Here is a 17,072-nt window from a genome sequence, read left to right on the forward strand (position 1 = left end):
AATCTCTCCTTGACTTTGACTTCACGCCAGTGAGTGAAAGCCAGGACAATATTAACCCTGGACTGTGCTTTTATATATGGGTAGCTTGTCTCATCAAACAAAAATAGACATTTGTTGGGTTATTTTGCACCTTTGTTTGTAGTTTTTTTTTGTGGCAGTGTTCCCACCAGCGTCCTCAAAGTTGCTTAGCGCCATTAAAAACGAGACAGACCCCCTCAGGCAATTACAAAGGTTCCATTAATCTAGCTGTAAATCAATGTTTCATCAGAAGAGTTATGAAAATATTAATTGAAAAGTTAGTAAGTGGGGCTTAAAAATAAATAATTCATGAAACAGGCATGGATACAAATTATGGTACAGCCTAATTTGACCATAGGGACATGTTCAACTAAGGTGTGTCATCTAAGCATCACAGGTGTCTTCAAACTTGTAACTCGTCAGTTGGCCTATTTCAAGGGTGACTAGTAGTTACTGTGACGTTTGGTGACATGGTTTGTGCCACACTGAACATGGACTACAGAATGCGAAGGGGAGAGTAGATTTGATAGAAAATTATAAACACGTTACAGGTACTATAAAGACCATCTCCAAGCAGCTTGATGTTTCTGTGACTACAGTTGGCCATATTTAATATTAATTCCACGGGACTGTAATATCAATGTATTATTAATTAATAAACGTTCCAATTATCCTCACTTTTTTATTCTTTATTCTTTTCCCAATGCAGCTCCTGCAGATGTTCTTCCGGCAGCAGGACGAGTTGCGGAGGCTGAGAGAGGAGTTGAGCACCAAGGATGTGCGAATACGCCAACTGGAGCTGGAACTCAACAACATGAAGAATTTGAGTCTCAACAACATTTGACCTCTGACAAGGCCATCTGCTTTGCCTCTAGTTTGGACCTCCAAAAAGCTTTGGAGCCCTCCACCATGTTTGACCTTATACAATATAGCCTAACTCCAGCTGCCCTGCCTCACACATTTGATGGTCACTGAACAATATATATATTTTTTTGATTACGGTACTATAATATTGTAATAGACAATTGCAATCAGTAAAATGTTATTTTACATGCTATGCATTGGATTGTAAAAGGTGATGTATTACTGCACCTTTTCCATCCAACCCATATTGGCTCACTTTCAGCCATTACACTTGATCTAAAATGCCTCCAAATCTTGTATGTTCACTATAAGTACTGACAAGCAACAGTATTTGTATTTTTGAAGCCAAATTAGTGGATAAAATTCAACTAAAACATTTTCTCTCAAGGCCTTAAACGATACTGCAGCTTGTTTGCAGGGAGCTACAGCGTCATCTCAAAATGGTCGGCATGTACTTGTGTACGTTTTCTATTACGTCTTCCCAACTGCTCAAGTACTGTCTTTTTCTGAGGAGAATCAACGTGTAACAAGCTGGTGTGCACCCTTGGGTCTGCACTAGCATTTAAGGGAACTTTTGTTGTCACTTATTTGATTTTAGGGCTAATTACAGGGACCGGGTTGTATTATACATTTGCTACTATTTATTTGTTTTTTTTGTTTTTTTCTTATATTGTTTATGACTATGTGGCTGGGCAAGTAATGATTGTGACGATTGATGGATTTTGCTGAACGTTTACATGTAAATGATGCAAGATTGTTGTAGAATTGGTTGACAATGACACCATAACTGCAGACAAGGTAGATATATGTATAGGTATTATATTCTCAATAACTAATCCCTTTAGTTCTATATCACTGTTACTATAAGCCATGTTTACTACTAGCGAATCTCTAATTTTGCTCTGCCTCTAATAGTGGAAAGACATGTATGCTAACTTTAAACCATGTGTTTTAAAAGCCCATATGTTCTCCTTTTTTGACTTAATAGCCATAAAACTGCTGTTTATTTTTTCCTTGGCTATTTAGAAACATCCTGATCCTGTCTTGAGTGGATGTTGAAAGAGTGAATGATATGTTGGTTACAGAATACGTACAACACTAATGAAATGTGAAGTTCTAATAAGTTTTAGATAAAGGTGGATTTTTCCACACATTCTCTCGCTTTGAGCACTTCTTGTGTCAATTACTTTGTTTTTAGTACATTGTAGAATCCTGTAAGTCAGGTGTGTCCAAACTACGGCCCTGGGGCCATTTGCGGCCCGCCGTCCATTTTTCAGTGGCCCTTGACATATGCTAAAAATGGCATTTGACTCAGTTCAAATAAAATAAAAACAAAAATGTTTGGAGATGGTCAACGTAAGAAGGGAGGGTATTAAAAAACACAGGTGCGATTAAAGGTTATTTTAGTTAACTAAAACCAATGGAAAAATTAAAATTCAAAAATTTTTGTTAACGAAATAAAATAAAAACGAAGATGCTTTTTTAAAAAAAAAGAAAACTAACTGAAACTACATTTTATGTTTACAAAACTAACTAAAATAAAACTATAATTATAGCAAAAATGTCCTTTGTTTTAGTGTTTGCATGAGCCTATGGGGATGATTTTGAATGTGATTTTTAGTAATTTATTTTGATATAAACCGGAATAATGACGTCACGCCCATGGTGTTTTTTAAATATTGAGCACAAGTAATACACATAAAAGTAACCAGTCCAGTGTGCCCTCCGCCTACTGCCCAGAGCCAGCTGAGATAGGCGCCAGCACCCCCCGCGACCCTTGTGGGGAATAAGCGGTCAAGAAAATGGATGGATGGATGGTAATACACATAAAAAAAAATAAAACTAATACTGAAACTAACTAAACTCTAAGCATTTATTAAAGAACTAAAACTAATACAATAACTAACAGAACCACCCTGAAAACTAATTAAAACTAACTACATGTAAAAAAACAAAACTCAAAACAAAATAAAAACTAAAATGAAAAATTGCAAAACTATAATAACCCTACTGCCATGTTACAAATAAATTGGTTTATATAGTGTAGCATTTTTCTAAATATGCAAAAGCACAAATAAATTATTTGTACAATTTTTAGGACTAAACAATTTCTCTTCATAACATTATGTGGCCCTTGCGTCCTTCTGATTTTCTGTATGTGGCTCTCAAATGAAATAGTTTGGACACCCCTGCTGTGTTTGCAACCTGCATCATTTTTAGGCTGCAGTATATATCTGACCATTCATGCTAAATAGCCAAATGTAAACAAATATTTTAGTGTAGCACTAATCAGATGTATAATACAATGACAACACACAAGAACTAAACATGTGAAGTGTAATAAGTCTCAATCGGTGTGACTCAAAACTGAGCAGTATTATCTTGAATGGGAATATAAAATGTGGTGAGGGGTACGTTTAGGTGTGTCATGTCAAGTTGACCTGTCAACAACATGTTTGAGTAGCATTAAAAAAAAAAGAATACTAGTCACTTTTTGAAGTGTGGTATAAGAGCCGTAAGAGGGCCTCTTCCAACAGGATGTAGTGTGACATGATGGCAAATGATTGATAATTACAGCAAGTAACATTATCCAGGATGCATGATAAACCTAGATTCAAAAATGAGGAATACATTTATCATGTTGCAAAAACTACAAAGCTCCAAATATAAACTGGTTTTATTGTAAATGGAAAAAGCAAATAACAAATGGAATGAGTATTGATGATTTGACCATGTTGCTTAATGTGAAAATTCAAATAATAATACTGTAAATGTGGTTGTTAGCAGCTCACATATCGTCACTGCTATGTGAAAAATACTTGTGTCAATGTTTACGCTTTTTGGGATGACTGCATTTAGTTTCCTCCCAAAACCATACAAATGTAAAAAAAAAAAAAAAAAAAAAAAAAAAAAATGAAATTTTTTCACAAAGCAACGATGATATGCAGTTTTACTATTCCTGGACCAATGAGACATTCTCTGTACTCCCAGGACATTTCCGGATAGCTGCAATTGTTTGTCATAGAAAAGAACATGGACAGACACAGAGAGAATTCTGATGCGGAATTAATCATCTTTATGGAGAGATTATGCTTATTAAAAAGTTCCGTCCAAATCCAAGAAGCTTCACACTGCACATTCCGGGTAAAATAGAATACATCATTCATATCTTATTACAATGTATAGTTTCACATCAGTTATATGCTTAATGTCTGCTGCCATCAAAGAGAATACAAAAAAATAGATTTGGTCAATATTTACAAGAACACGTAATATCCGAACTATCAAAGCTTAGGTTTTGACAAGGGTTGACTTCTGCTATAGTTTAAATGCCTCAGAGGGTCACCCTCTCCTCAGCACACATTTCACATCAAGATAGCATAGCACACATGGTTTATTTCTAGGAAATAAAAGGATAATGCAAAAATAACATTTCTGTGATGACTGGACCACAGCTCACATATCTGAACTACTACTGGCTTTAGATTTAGAAGTAGACATGCATTATTATGTTGGTTTAACGTACTTTTTAATGTGAGGGGCTTGAAAGGAACCCCGACCATAACGACAAACGGCCTCAATAAACACGTTTAAAAATTATATAAGTTCTTGTAAATGAAAAAAATATTTTTGACAACATAACTTGATTCACACCAATTACCATGTTTTTGTTTGGGTAATGCATTCTGGGATAATGACGTGATATGGTTGCTGCCCTCTGTCGAGCAAACCAAAACAATTGCAAAGTTGCGTCAGTAGTGAAATGCCACACTACGCGGCTTTTGGATGTAATTTTCAATCAAAGGGGAATAAAGAAAAAGTAAGTAAGCCTCCATAAGCTATCCTAAAGAAAGTTAAGAAAACAGTGGACGGATGCAGTTGGAAGCATCCACCTGCCCAAAGACCCGTAACTGTGCTCTTGTCATTTCATATCATTCAAGGCAGCACCTACCCGAAGTAGTGCACACAAATCTGGAGTGAGCATTTCTGCTTTGTCGAGATAATCCATCCCACCTCATAGGTGTGGCATATTAAGATGTGGATTAAACAGCATGACTATTCCACAGGCTGGCCACAAAAAGGCCACTTTGAAATGTTTTTGCTTAATTGTGGTTGGGGTCAGAAAACCAGTCAGCATCTGGTGTGACCACCATTTTGCCTCACCCAGTTCAATGCATCTCCTTCAGTTGATCAGGTTGTTGGTAATATATGTCACACCTCTGTCACACGGAAAAATGTTTATATTTTTGTTCAGTGTAAATAAGATTAAAAAGATCACTGTGACTGTTAAAAACAACAGCGTGCAACCATGTTACGTCACTACCCAGCGCATTTGCAACGTAAACAACAATAACGACGGATTTGCAAATAGTTTTTCCAAAATGTATTAAACTGGAAAATATTTTTGGTATTTTACTTACACTAACAACCGAATAAATCATACTAGAGAGCAAAAATGTCATTACAGTTGGGGTTCCTTTTAAATTACAGATTTATTCACAAACTGGTCTCATACAAAGAGTCAGAAAACACCCCAAATATCTCTTCAAATGTCCTTGCCTCGCTTATAAAATGTGTCTGCAAAGTAGTTAAAAGTGGACTGTAAAGACCTTCAAAAGGTACACAAAGGTGCAGAGCCTGTGATAAAGGGCAAAGAACCAGAGCTCTCCTACTGAAGGGAAAAACACTTGGTTATTGGGAAGAGACTTGGGACATAAGTTCAAACAGTTCACATTTAACCTCAAAATGACCCTCAATCGTCATCATCGTCATCGTCTTCTCCTTCTTCATTCAGTTCTCGTTTTCGCTTCTGACCCCGGTCTTGTTCTATTGGAGCAACAGTCAAATTGTTTATGAAGTCAGAATAAGCTTTCTAGGTGTAACTGCCCCACTTTTCTTTCTTTGTTGACAACAGTATTTCCATTATTTTGTGCAATTTATCACTTTTCTTTATTTAATTAGCTGACCGGGTGAACTTTAAAGTGTCGTCATCGACTTTTATGAATCAACATGCGCGTATCGCCTCCGTTCGTATTTCCAACATTGTGATTTGATTAGCGTCCTCGGTCAGCTGAGCGAGGTATGAGTAGTTTATTCTTGTCGGAGTTGTAAATTGCATAGCGAATGATGTCAATGTGAGAGGGTTTACTTTTTGTCATTTCGAGATTTTAACTTGTGAATGCGCGTACTTCGCCCACACTTTCAACATCTGTGCTTAGCACCCTTGGTCAGCAGAACGAGCTATGTGCGTTTTATTTTTGTATAAACTTGTGTAGGAGCAGGTGTTTAAATCAAATGAATAATGTGATTGTGGTTTCTGCCGTGATAAGCTGGATTTCACTGCATGTGTATTAGGGGTGTGCCAAAAAAATACAAAAATTGATTCTCATAAGAATCGCCATTCTTATTTAGTACAATTCAGAATCGATTTTAAATGTCCTAAAATCGATTTTATTTAAATTATTTTATACTTTCTTTCCCTTGTTTGTGTACTGGGAACGATGTTCATGTTGTACCCAATTTGGCCACTTGCAGGCAGTGTGGTTCTGTGCGTTCTGATACACAGTTAAGTTGTAGCCACATTAGAGCGTAGAAGGAAAAAGTCACAATCAAGATATGCTAATAAAAGTTGATTTTATTTTTTATTTTTTGCAGCGTAGGAAGAGCATATGCCAGTGAGTAATGTTAAGATACTTCTCTGTATATATTCCTGAAGCGTTTCGTATGAATAGCCATTCTTTCGAGGGATAAAAGTAGCGCGCTAATTAGTATTAGAGAGTTAGACTGGAGTAAATCCTGACATTTATTTGCTCATATACAAAATGAAGTGGAAATCGTTGTCAATCAAATCATTTCAAATCGCAGACCCAAAAATTGGAATCGAATTGTGAGACTGTCAAAGATTCCCACCCCTAATGTGTATGGTTTTGGATGGACTGTATTTTCGTGTTTATTTTCTGATTTGTTTACTATTTTGCTTGACTGTTTGTTTATTTTCACGGTGCCAACAAAGGACAGATGTTTTGTACTAGTCGAGTTCATCTGCGTTTGCATGTTTACCAGGGTCAGCTACAACAGGTGTTCCCTAAAATAGGGGGGTTCTTCTCTTTTTTTTTTTTGTCAGCAAGCCTACATACTCACCCGCTTCCTCCTCTGCCTCCTCATCGTCATCTACATCTTTGTCATTCAGATCTTCCTCATCTTCCTCCTGAGGATCAGATTGTCTCATTACTTCAAAAAGAACTTTCTATGACACATAATTTAAGACTGTATTGTAGCATGCAGAAAACACTCCAACACACAATTTTGTAAACAACTTTAAAAAAAATTCAATATATTAAAATATTTCAATAATAATTGAAGTCTGACTTCTCCGCTGAGGCCCCCCTCCTCATTCTCCTCTTCATTGTCATCTCCCTCATCCTCCTCTTCTCCTCCTGATGGTGCATCATCATCAAAATCCTCTTCATCTACATCTGCGTAAAACCAAGGGCTTTAAGCAAAATGTATGTGTATCTATCAGTACTGTATAATCATTTGAATGTAAATATACTGTACCTTCCTCATCTTCATCGCCGCACTCCCAACCTTCTGCGTAAAGCTCGGCATCCGAATCCGACGCCTCTTTGTCATCTTTGTCGTATCCGTCCAGATAAGTGAGCTGTGGTAGTAGCTTGAAAACACCTTCTCTGTACTCGCTCAGGTTTGTCACCTCACACGTGTACAGCTCAAGACTTCTCAGGGTCCCCAGATCTTTCTGTCAGAAGGACCAGTCTCATGAACAAAGCAGCAACGTATGCGCTCTACAACAGCTCAAATTTGTCCTTTGTGTTTAAAGAGGCATATATTACGCAATATTGACTGTTTTTGTTTGCAAGCAATTAGCTGGGTCTTTGAAATGCCTGCCCTCCAAGATTATTAGAGTTAACAAAAAAAAACAAAAAACGAAAGAAATAACTAAAATGAAAAAATATTTTAACAAAATAAGAAAAACGAGTGTGCTTAACAAACCACATTTTATGTTTAACTAAAATTAATTACAATTATTGCGAAAATGTCTTTGTTAATTAATTAAAAAAAAACCTTAATACTAAAACAAATAAAACTAAAATGACAACGCATTTTCTAAAAAAATAAAAATCTAAATCAAATAAAAAAAAACAACTAACAAATACACTCTAAACCAATTAAAACTAATGGAATTTAAAAAAACAAACATTTTAAAAATGACACTGGACACACATATACTTGTGGTCCGGTACCTACGGATTCACTGATTTATTTATTTATTTTTTTCTCAACCAAAAAAGGAGAGCACTTGTTACCTATCATCGCCTTTTGACGGTGCGTTAACTGACAAAAGCAGGCCAAAACAAACACGCAACCTCAGCGCTCTTATGATGGCGCTTTTTTATTGGCTGCTGCAAGATGACGTCGTTTGTAAGCGACACAGTTAAAGAAACACAACCCACAGATGACTATTTGACCTTCCATCTTGAGGAGTTCCATTTTTTGCTCAATTTTGTTCACTTTGCACTAATGTGCAAGACAACTCAATTTAAGCTATGATATGTTATGCCACATTTTGGTTTGCATGGAAAGCAATTTATGTATGTTTAATAATGTGGTTGTACATTGACATCTGTTTTTTTTCAGACATGTTTAACTCACCAGTGGTTCAATGGTGCTGAGGTCTTTAATCCGATTTCCGCCTAAGTTGAGATGTGTGAGGTTCGGGCATTTCTCTACCAACACTTCCAAGCCTCCTGAGATCTTGTTATCGCTGAGTTCGAGCTGTGAATAATTCAAACAGTCAGAAAGATGCACACTCTTAACAGTTTATTTATGTATCAAAACCAACCTTCTTGAGTTTTTTTAGCTTCGGCAAGTGGGCGACTGTGGTCAGTCCAACCCTCATTGTGCTCAGGAATTCCAGCTCCTCAAATTCATCCGTGAGACCCTCGAGCTTGCCGTCATTGGAGCGGCAGTTGTCAAGAACAAGCTCTTTGACCTACAGTACAAAAACATTTAAGTCTGGTTATCATTTGCAAAACCAAATGATTAATAATAAAATACATTTTTTTTTAAAAATAACACACACAGGCAGAATCCTCCTCACAAATAACTTTTGGGAGGACACTATGCTGAATTAAGTGTCAATTAATAGCATACATATCATATTTTAATTGTTCTAATCCAGTGATTAGCAGAAAAGAGTAGTACAAGTACAATGGTATGCAGGCTCCCTCTACTGGTACGCAAAATAATCAAGTATAGTACTGTACAGTTTAGTTGTACTTATCTTTTAAGTACAACACATTTGCTTTTAATCATAAATACGTTTTTGATCAATATACACGTTTTTCTCAACTTTAATTTGCAATATATTTTAATAAAACTTACTATTTACTATATTAATAAAACCTACTTGTTTTTCAAATCATAAAATGTTACAGTGCCTTAGAATATTAGATATCAGTTTCAATTTGAATGCTACATTCAAATCTTCATACCAGTTAGAAAACAGTAAACTCCACCTTTAATGTTGGTCATATTGGAAGTACTTGGATAGCTAAATATTTTTTAGGTGGTATTAGAGGTAAAAAGTTTAAGAAGCACTGCTCTGATTTTTGTCCGACTATGCATTAACAACTATTGAAATGGGAAGCGATACTTTAACAACATCATTCTAAACTCAAGGCAGCTGTTTAGAGAAGAGGGATATTTCATTCAAAAATAAGTCAATAACATCTTTATGACAAAATTCAAGCAAGTACAGCATCAATTAGCATCAATGTAGAAGCCTACCCAAAACTTTAATATAAGGGTGGATACACCTTTGTTTTTTTGTTTTGTTTTTAAACAGGTAATTAAAATAAATAAAGAAATGAAGAAGTAAAGAAAGAAAATAAATAAAAATGTGTGTATAACATGGTTTGTTTTCATACAAACACCATTCATTCACATGTAAATAAATATGTAAAATGCATTAATTGATTTACAATAATACCAAATATTAAATGAGAACATGTGTACATGACAAATGTATTAGAATTAACCAATTTTAACCACAAAAATAACCTAAATTGATGTAACAAACAGGACTGGTATTGGTCAGAACGTATGTACGCTTCTGTTCTTTCATGGTGTTATTCTATTAAAGTTATTACCTCAGCAGTCAGTACTGAGTACAGCATAAAAACCACTGCACAGTACTGTACTAGCTGTACAGATACAGTATACAGAACAGTGAGTGAATTGAGCGGATGGATATTCACGTGTGCTGCGCCCTTCAATGTGACGCCAATCAGCATCGAGAACCGGAACATAGACCTGCATAATATTATTCCGCTACAGTTATTCTTCTCGCGATTAATTGGCTCATTTACATTGCGCAAATAATAAATTTATGTACTTATCATTATGATAACCGGTTAATGTATTTTTTGTACTGAGCAGATACGCGTGCGAACGACGAAGAGTCACGTTTATTCGAACAAACAAATCGGAGCCAAAGATCCTAGTTCACAAGCTCGTTTGTAAGTAGGAGGGGCAACTAAAGCGGATTACGCCGCTGCCAGGCGAACGTTTCTTCCTGTTGTTTACGACAAACAAACGCAGATAGGATCGAGGATCGCTTAAAGGTTGATAATTATAACCATGTATTATAAAATCGTGCGTCGTTTGCGTCGAATAAACGCGGCGTTCAAGTGCTTCAAAATAGGACCTTTGTATGGTAGTAAAATGGCGGCGTGTGTCCTACTTCTAGAAACAACCACGCGCCGGTGTTCGAGCGAAGTGTTTTAGATAGGTGGCTACGACGCAGTCATGACACGACACCATCGACGAGAACCCAATTTACAGTCATGTAATGAGAATGTCGGCGTATTTTGCCTCTAGGTGGAGACGAGTGGCGCTTTCTGTCGACATTGGCACTGCACGACAGTATGTCTGCCCCTCACCATTGTACAGTAAGTGTGGAGCTGCGCTAACAAGAGGTGCTGGGTGGGTGGAGCTGGAAGCGGCACCTCGAGGTTTATCATTAATTTGTCATTACTTGCGTGTGCAATGGTTCAAAAATTGTTGTTATTCGATAAATGGTCGTGCAGATGCGTTGTGTCAAAATACGGGCACGAACAATTTACGAGCGCCGAGCAGAGATCAAAAGTTACTAATATGGCTCCTCACGCCGCTCGCCTTGTTTATACGGCCGCACACCGGAGATAGAATTGACTCGCTGGCAGCACCTGTCTCTTCTCAACATGTTCGCAACAACGCAGCAAGACGTCCGCATCCTCCTCAGACTTGAAAAACTTTGTACCTCTCTCTCTTTCTCCACCACGGCAAGAACGCACACGACAGCGTTCACCGCCCGGTGAGACGCGAAAGCGATGGACCGCGTGTTTACTTACGTCTGACGGAGTACGGTTCCGCAGTTCCAGGTGAATTCTCTTCTTCATCTCCATCCTGGTTCAGTTCGCCCTTTGATACACACTTTTAATAATTACCACAAATGCTCCTGGTGCCTCCAGAGCAAGGCTGTTGCAGTTCATTCAAACTTGATCCGGTAAGGTGGGCGGGGGCGCGGGCTTGGGATTGTCGTCACTGTCGACCAATGAGATGCGCTGAAATGAGAGCGAGCGGATTTACATACGCATGCACCAATGGAATCGAACTGGGTGGGGTTTTGTTGTCGACTGCTAGCTGTTCTTTTACTCCAGTTACACTGAAGAAATTACCGCACCCCCCTCCCCTCCCCCCAAGTGACAGGACTGCATCCCCCCCAAAAGACAATGAACCTACACGTGGAACGGAAATGGAACAGCTATGGAAATGAAATACACACCATTGGTACTACACTAACTAATAATAAACATTTTGTAAATTAAAAAATAATAATTTTATCTGCCCCTTGCCCTCATTTGGGTCATAGATGGCAGGTGGGTATGATGAGCCTATCCTAGATGACTGGACTAGAAATGGACACACATACCTATGGGTAATTTAGTTGGGGTTTTTTGTTTTTGTTTTTGTTTTTTTTAAATTTAGGAATTTAATTACTCTAACATGCATGTTTTTAGAATATTTGAAGAAGCCGATGTACCCAGCGAAAACCCACACAAGCATGGGGAGAACATGCAAAGGTCAAACCCTAAGATTTGAACCCAGATTCTCTCAACTATGAGGCAGATTGTCTGACAACAGATAAAACGCATCGCCTTTTATTTAGGGGTAGAATTTCATTCAAATCAGAGTGGCAAAGATGCTTCTTAATTAATTAAAAGTAGTGTTGTTCCGGTATCGGGAGAGGCCCTGATACTGCATTAAAACAGTGGTATTGGCATCGACAAGTACTAACAAGTAACATGCCAATCCCGTTATTTCTGACACTAATATTGGACTTTGGATGCAGCATCTTGTGTCTTTCTCATGCATGACATTCACTGATGTGTGCTGCACCAAGATATCCTATTGGCCTTTGAATGCTCTGAGCCAATGGCAGGGCATCTTTTTCATGTTGAGAAAAAAACAACAACAAGGTATCAGAATCTGTACCAGGGGCCAAAAAATGGTATTGAAACAACACTATTTAAAAGTGCCAATTACTTTTTCAGAGATAACGTAAAAAGTTGCATCACGGTTGTGCGGTTCTCGGTTTAAGTCTTGCCTTCTTTTGTGGCATTTGCATTTTCTTCTCACACTTGTGAGGGTTTTATTCTGGGTATTGCTGTCTTACTCCCACAATCCAGAACCATCTATAATGTTCTCGTTGGGGTCACGGGTGAGCTTGACCCTATCACAGCTGACTTCAGCGCGAAACGAGGTACACCCTGGACTTGTTTCGAGCCAGGCACATATTGCTGTGTCAGATTTTGGTAAATTTAGTATTTTTATGTTTGCTTTCTATTTTATTTTTTTCTCATATAAAAGGATGGTCTGTCTGCAAAATAAAAAAAAAGTTATGTTCCAGCTCTTGACTCGTCATTCTCTCTCTCCTTACAAGTAGCCTAGTTATTTGCTATATGTTTGATAACATGCTCATTGCCAACATGGCATAGTCCCGCTGGTGGTCAGCTCCACTGAAGTTGTGCACACATGCAGTGGACGCTAGCAGATGAGTCTGACCAAAGGTCAAGCTAATGACTAACCCCGGTCATATCTGCAGAGAGGGAACAAGGGCAGCAACACAAAGTAAAGATTCATCGAAAGATTATTTCCATTAATGTGCTCAACAACTGTGTGCTTACGAGAACTTTATCCATCACTGCCTGTATTATATAAAATATATATATATATATATATATATATATATATATATATATATATATATATATATATATATATATGTGTATATATATATATATATATATATATATGTGTATATATATATATATATATATATATATATATATATATATATGTGTATATATGTGTATATCCATGTGTGTGTTGTTGGAATGTCTGTGCTAAGCAAATATTTTAATCATTTTGTGATTGATTTATTCTATGAAGCATTAATATTAATTTACAATGGCTTGATTTTAGTTATCTTAATACACAGTCACAGCCATGAATGCAATTGTACTGATAATTTAGTGAGATAGAGATGTATTTAATAAATGTACTGTATATATCAATTCAACTCAATTTTATTTATATAGTGCTTTCCCAGCAGCAATTTACAGAATACATAAAAAAAAAACAATAGGCTACAATCGTAATAAACCAGCAATCTTTTTCTCTATTCCATTTTGTAGTTTGAAGCAGTTAGAGCGATTCAGTGAATCAAGATGTCATAAGCACAGCATACCTGACGTCACGTACGCCTGCCACTAGCTAAATTTGAAGTAAACAAGCGTCTGTTGGTGAGTAACAGACACATATATACGTGAGTGCAATCAATGAATGGGGCAATTTCCAAGAGCCTCTGAAACATCAACACTCTCCTTTATTCCTTGCCCATTTTCTCTGTTTGTATTACAGTACAGTATTATATTATAACCAGGGCCGGCCCAGGCTACAGGCGAGCTAGGCGATCGCCTAGGGCGCCATCTTGTGGAGGGGGCGCCAAATTGCAGAAAGGAAAAAATAAATAAAATTTAAAAAACACAAACACAAAAAGCCCTCCCCCCCCCTCTCGTGTTTTCTAGCATAAAATGTTATATAGCAAATATATTTTATTGAGTTCCTTTTTTTTTAAATTACTTCTATTTCAAATAAATGATTGTGAGTTCACGACCTGCTGTCCTGGCGCCCTGAACCTGACCCGCTGCTGCCGCTTACAATGAATGAAAGGTAGGGGGAGGGGTCGTATATCATCTCAGAGTGTAGTGGCAGCACTTTAGAAAGATAGATGGTTGGCACACTTGTGTTGTTTATACATTGACATCGACAACAATGAAAAGGTCCAAGCCTTCACGTGCTGCATTAAGAAAGCGGCGAAAGGAGGAGGAGGAAAAACGGGCCCAGGGTAGAGGTATGTATGTCAGTCAATCATCATTGTTTATAAAATAAACACGAAAATAGCGTTAGCTTCTTAGCTTGCTTGTAACTTGTTTTCTGCACCATTACATCCATGCTAGTAGCTACTTTGCACACAAGAGTGGGGCAACGCTTGCTGAGTTTAAACTAAAACAGCCAGTAAGTCCAGATACCTGCAAATGGATTTGCACAAGTCATTGTTTCACATAACCACATTAATTTATTGAAAATAAGAATTATGTGCTGGTTTAATGCAAACATCGATATAGTAAATGCATTTTTTTTAACTAGATGCGCTGAGAAAATATTTGCAGCCACAACAAGCACCTGCAGAAGCTGTGGTAAACAATCCTTCAGTGTCATCTTCACCAAAGGCTACTGAATGTAAGTGCATGGATGGTGCATTTAATACAAACAGCCATAATTTCTGACATTGTATTCTATCATAATGCAAATGGATTTGTTTTCCCTGCTTTAACACCAAAATAATTTGAAGTGATGTAGATTGTTTAATGTACAGCTGAAGCAACAGCCAGTCAAGCACCAATCAGCAGTACTTTGAGTGACACAAAGCTCGATCTTCTCGATCCAGGTGACTATTTCAGTTATATCAGCTATTGCTGCATCATGTACAGTGCTCAGCATATATGAGTATACCACCTTTGAAAAATGTAAAGATTTTGTTCAATATCTCCCCGCGACCCTTGTGAGGAATAAGCGGTCAAGAAAATGGATGGATGGATGGATGTTCAATATCTCAATAAACATAAGAACAATTTCCAAAATATTGACAAAATGTTTTCTGTAGAATACGCACTTGACTCACAACATGAAAGTAAGGTTGTAATGGGATGCATAGATTACAAAATCTTCAATTTAATCAAATTAACTAATGCAAAAAAAAAAAAAAAAAAAGCAACCCACAACAAAAACGACTACATCTAGTATTTTCTATGAGCTCCATGACTGTTATGGGTAGCAACATGTCTGCTAGGCCTGGAATTAACAAGCCTTTTTCTCGGGGTCTACTTATTTGTGCAATATGTACTCTAATAAATAAAAAATAAAAAAAACTCTTAGCAGAGATGCAGTCATTTCTTACCTGGCCAAAATCCAATATGTCAAGCATGGAACTTTTAGTTTTTCTAGAGGAGAAAAAACTTAGAGAAATCTATCCCAACATGTGGGTAGCACTCAGAGTGGCCGCTACCATATCAGTGACTGTAGCATCAGCTGAGAGATGCTTTTCCAAGCTTAAACTAATAAAAAACTATTTAAGGTCTACCATGCCACAAGAACGGCTAACTAGACTGGCACTTATCAGCATCAATCAAGAAGTATCCAGGCAGCTATCCTTTGACGCACCAATTGATGCCTTTGCTGCAAGGAGGTCCCGGCGTGCACTATTTTAAGTATTTGCCGTTATGTTCCTAAGTTATTTCGTGAAGTTTTTTTGCACACTATTCACATTATCTGTGAATCACCTTATTGCCAAAGTTTTACGATATATCAAAGTTTGTATATTGATACATTTACTATTTTTTGTATCTTACACAATTATTAATGTACATAGTGAAAACATTTTGAGGTTTTAAATACTGTCATTTTGCAAAAATTGCAATAAAAAGTTGCATTGCATTGTACTTCTGTTATTTTTCTTATTTTTATTTGTTTGTGGAATTTGGTATTTATTGTGTGGTGTGCTATTAATTAAATATAATATATCTATAATTTTTTTTTTTTTTTTTTTTTTTTATGGGATTGGGGGGGGCTACCATGTACATTTTCGCCTAGGGTACCAAATCATGTAGGATTATTATAACTGTAGCTGTCAGAGCGATCTGCTACTACATGCAGCTGTGTTGTGTGGCTCAAGAAATAATAATGCTCAAAATGTTGTTTCTTGATGAAGAACACTAGAGGTCGCAGTTTATCTATTGCAGTGTGTTAGTTCGTCACCGGAGCAAAGAAAGAAAGGTCCACATAATCCAATAGTGAAATGTGACTTTTATTTTTTCCTTTTTTTTAAGCATATATTTAAATTTACAGCTGTTCTGGATGGGCATTTTCAGACTGTTTCAACTAAGCGATTATTATGATTATTATTATTATTAGTAGTAGTAGTAGTAGTAGTATTAGTAGTATTATTATTAAATCATTAGTGACTCCAGCCCTTAAGTTTCCTTAAATTGAGCTTTATATTCTAGCATTCTGAATACATCTTGAGTTTTGGATAAACAAAGCACGACGGCAATCATGAGCTTCTGTTTTTCTTTGTTTTAATGGACACATGCATTGAGTCTGACATACACCCATTATCGGTGCACTTCTTCCACACGATAATTGTCCATAACTTAATTAGTAAAATTAGTATACGAGTATGGTTATTCTCAAAAGACCTACATGTGACATTTATTAGGATATAGCAGCAAAAATAACCCCATACCACAATTTGTTAATTTTTAATGCATAAATACATTGGCAGTGGTTAGCACACTGCCTCACAATAGAGTCGTCCCAGGTTGGCCCTCGTGTGTGGAGTTTGTATGTTCTCATCATTTTTACCCGTTTTTTTGTTTTTGTTTTTTTTAATGGGTATTTGAGCTTCCTTCCAACCCACATTCCAAAAACATGTATGATCGACTTTAACGTTCTCGCTTTCCACCTGCAACAAGCTTTACAGATATGAATTTAAAGATGCAAGTTCT

At 36.9% G+C, this 17,072-nt stretch overlaps 2 protein-coding genes across 2 annotated transcripts in view; one reads left to right on the forward strand and one right to left on the reverse strand.

Moving 5' to 3' along the window:
- Nucleotides 1–2,035, forward strand: part of coro2ba (coronin, actin binding protein, 2Ba) — a 32,296-nt gene extending 30,261 nt beyond the window's left edge. The window contains exon 12 of the mRNA XM_077518996.1: nt 728–2,035. Within this exon, the coding sequence (XP_077375122.1) occupies nt 728–862 (135 nt within the window). The 3' untranslated portion in view covers nt 863–2,035. The remainder of the gene's footprint in view (nt 1–727) is intronic.
- Nucleotides 2,036–3,935: 1,900 nt separating this feature from the next.
- Nucleotides 3,936–11,463, reverse strand: anp32a (acidic (leucine-rich) nuclear phosphoprotein 32 family, member A). The gene is made up of 7 exons (XM_077518997.1): nt 11,295–11,463; nt 8,744–8,893; nt 8,554–8,676; nt 7,441–7,639; nt 7,252–7,358; nt 7,024–7,090; nt 3,936–5,709 (listed from the first exon to the last, which is right to left on the reverse strand). Exons 1-7 carry the CDS (start codon nt 11,346–11,348, stop codon nt 5,636–5,638), a joined length of 774 nt encoding a protein of 257 aa, XP_077375123.1. The 5' UTR covers nt 11,349–11,463; the 3' UTR covers nt 3,936–5,635.
- Nucleotides 11,464–17,072: the final 5,609 nt, after the last annotated feature.

This window comes from Festucalex cinctus, chromosome 4 (genome assembly GCF_051991245.1).
Source record: "Festucalex cinctus isolate MCC-2025b chromosome 4, RoL_Fcin_1.0, whole genome shotgun sequence".
Classification (NCBI taxonomy): Eukaryota; Metazoa; Chordata; class Actinopteri; order Syngnathiformes; family Syngnathidae; genus Festucalex; species Festucalex cinctus.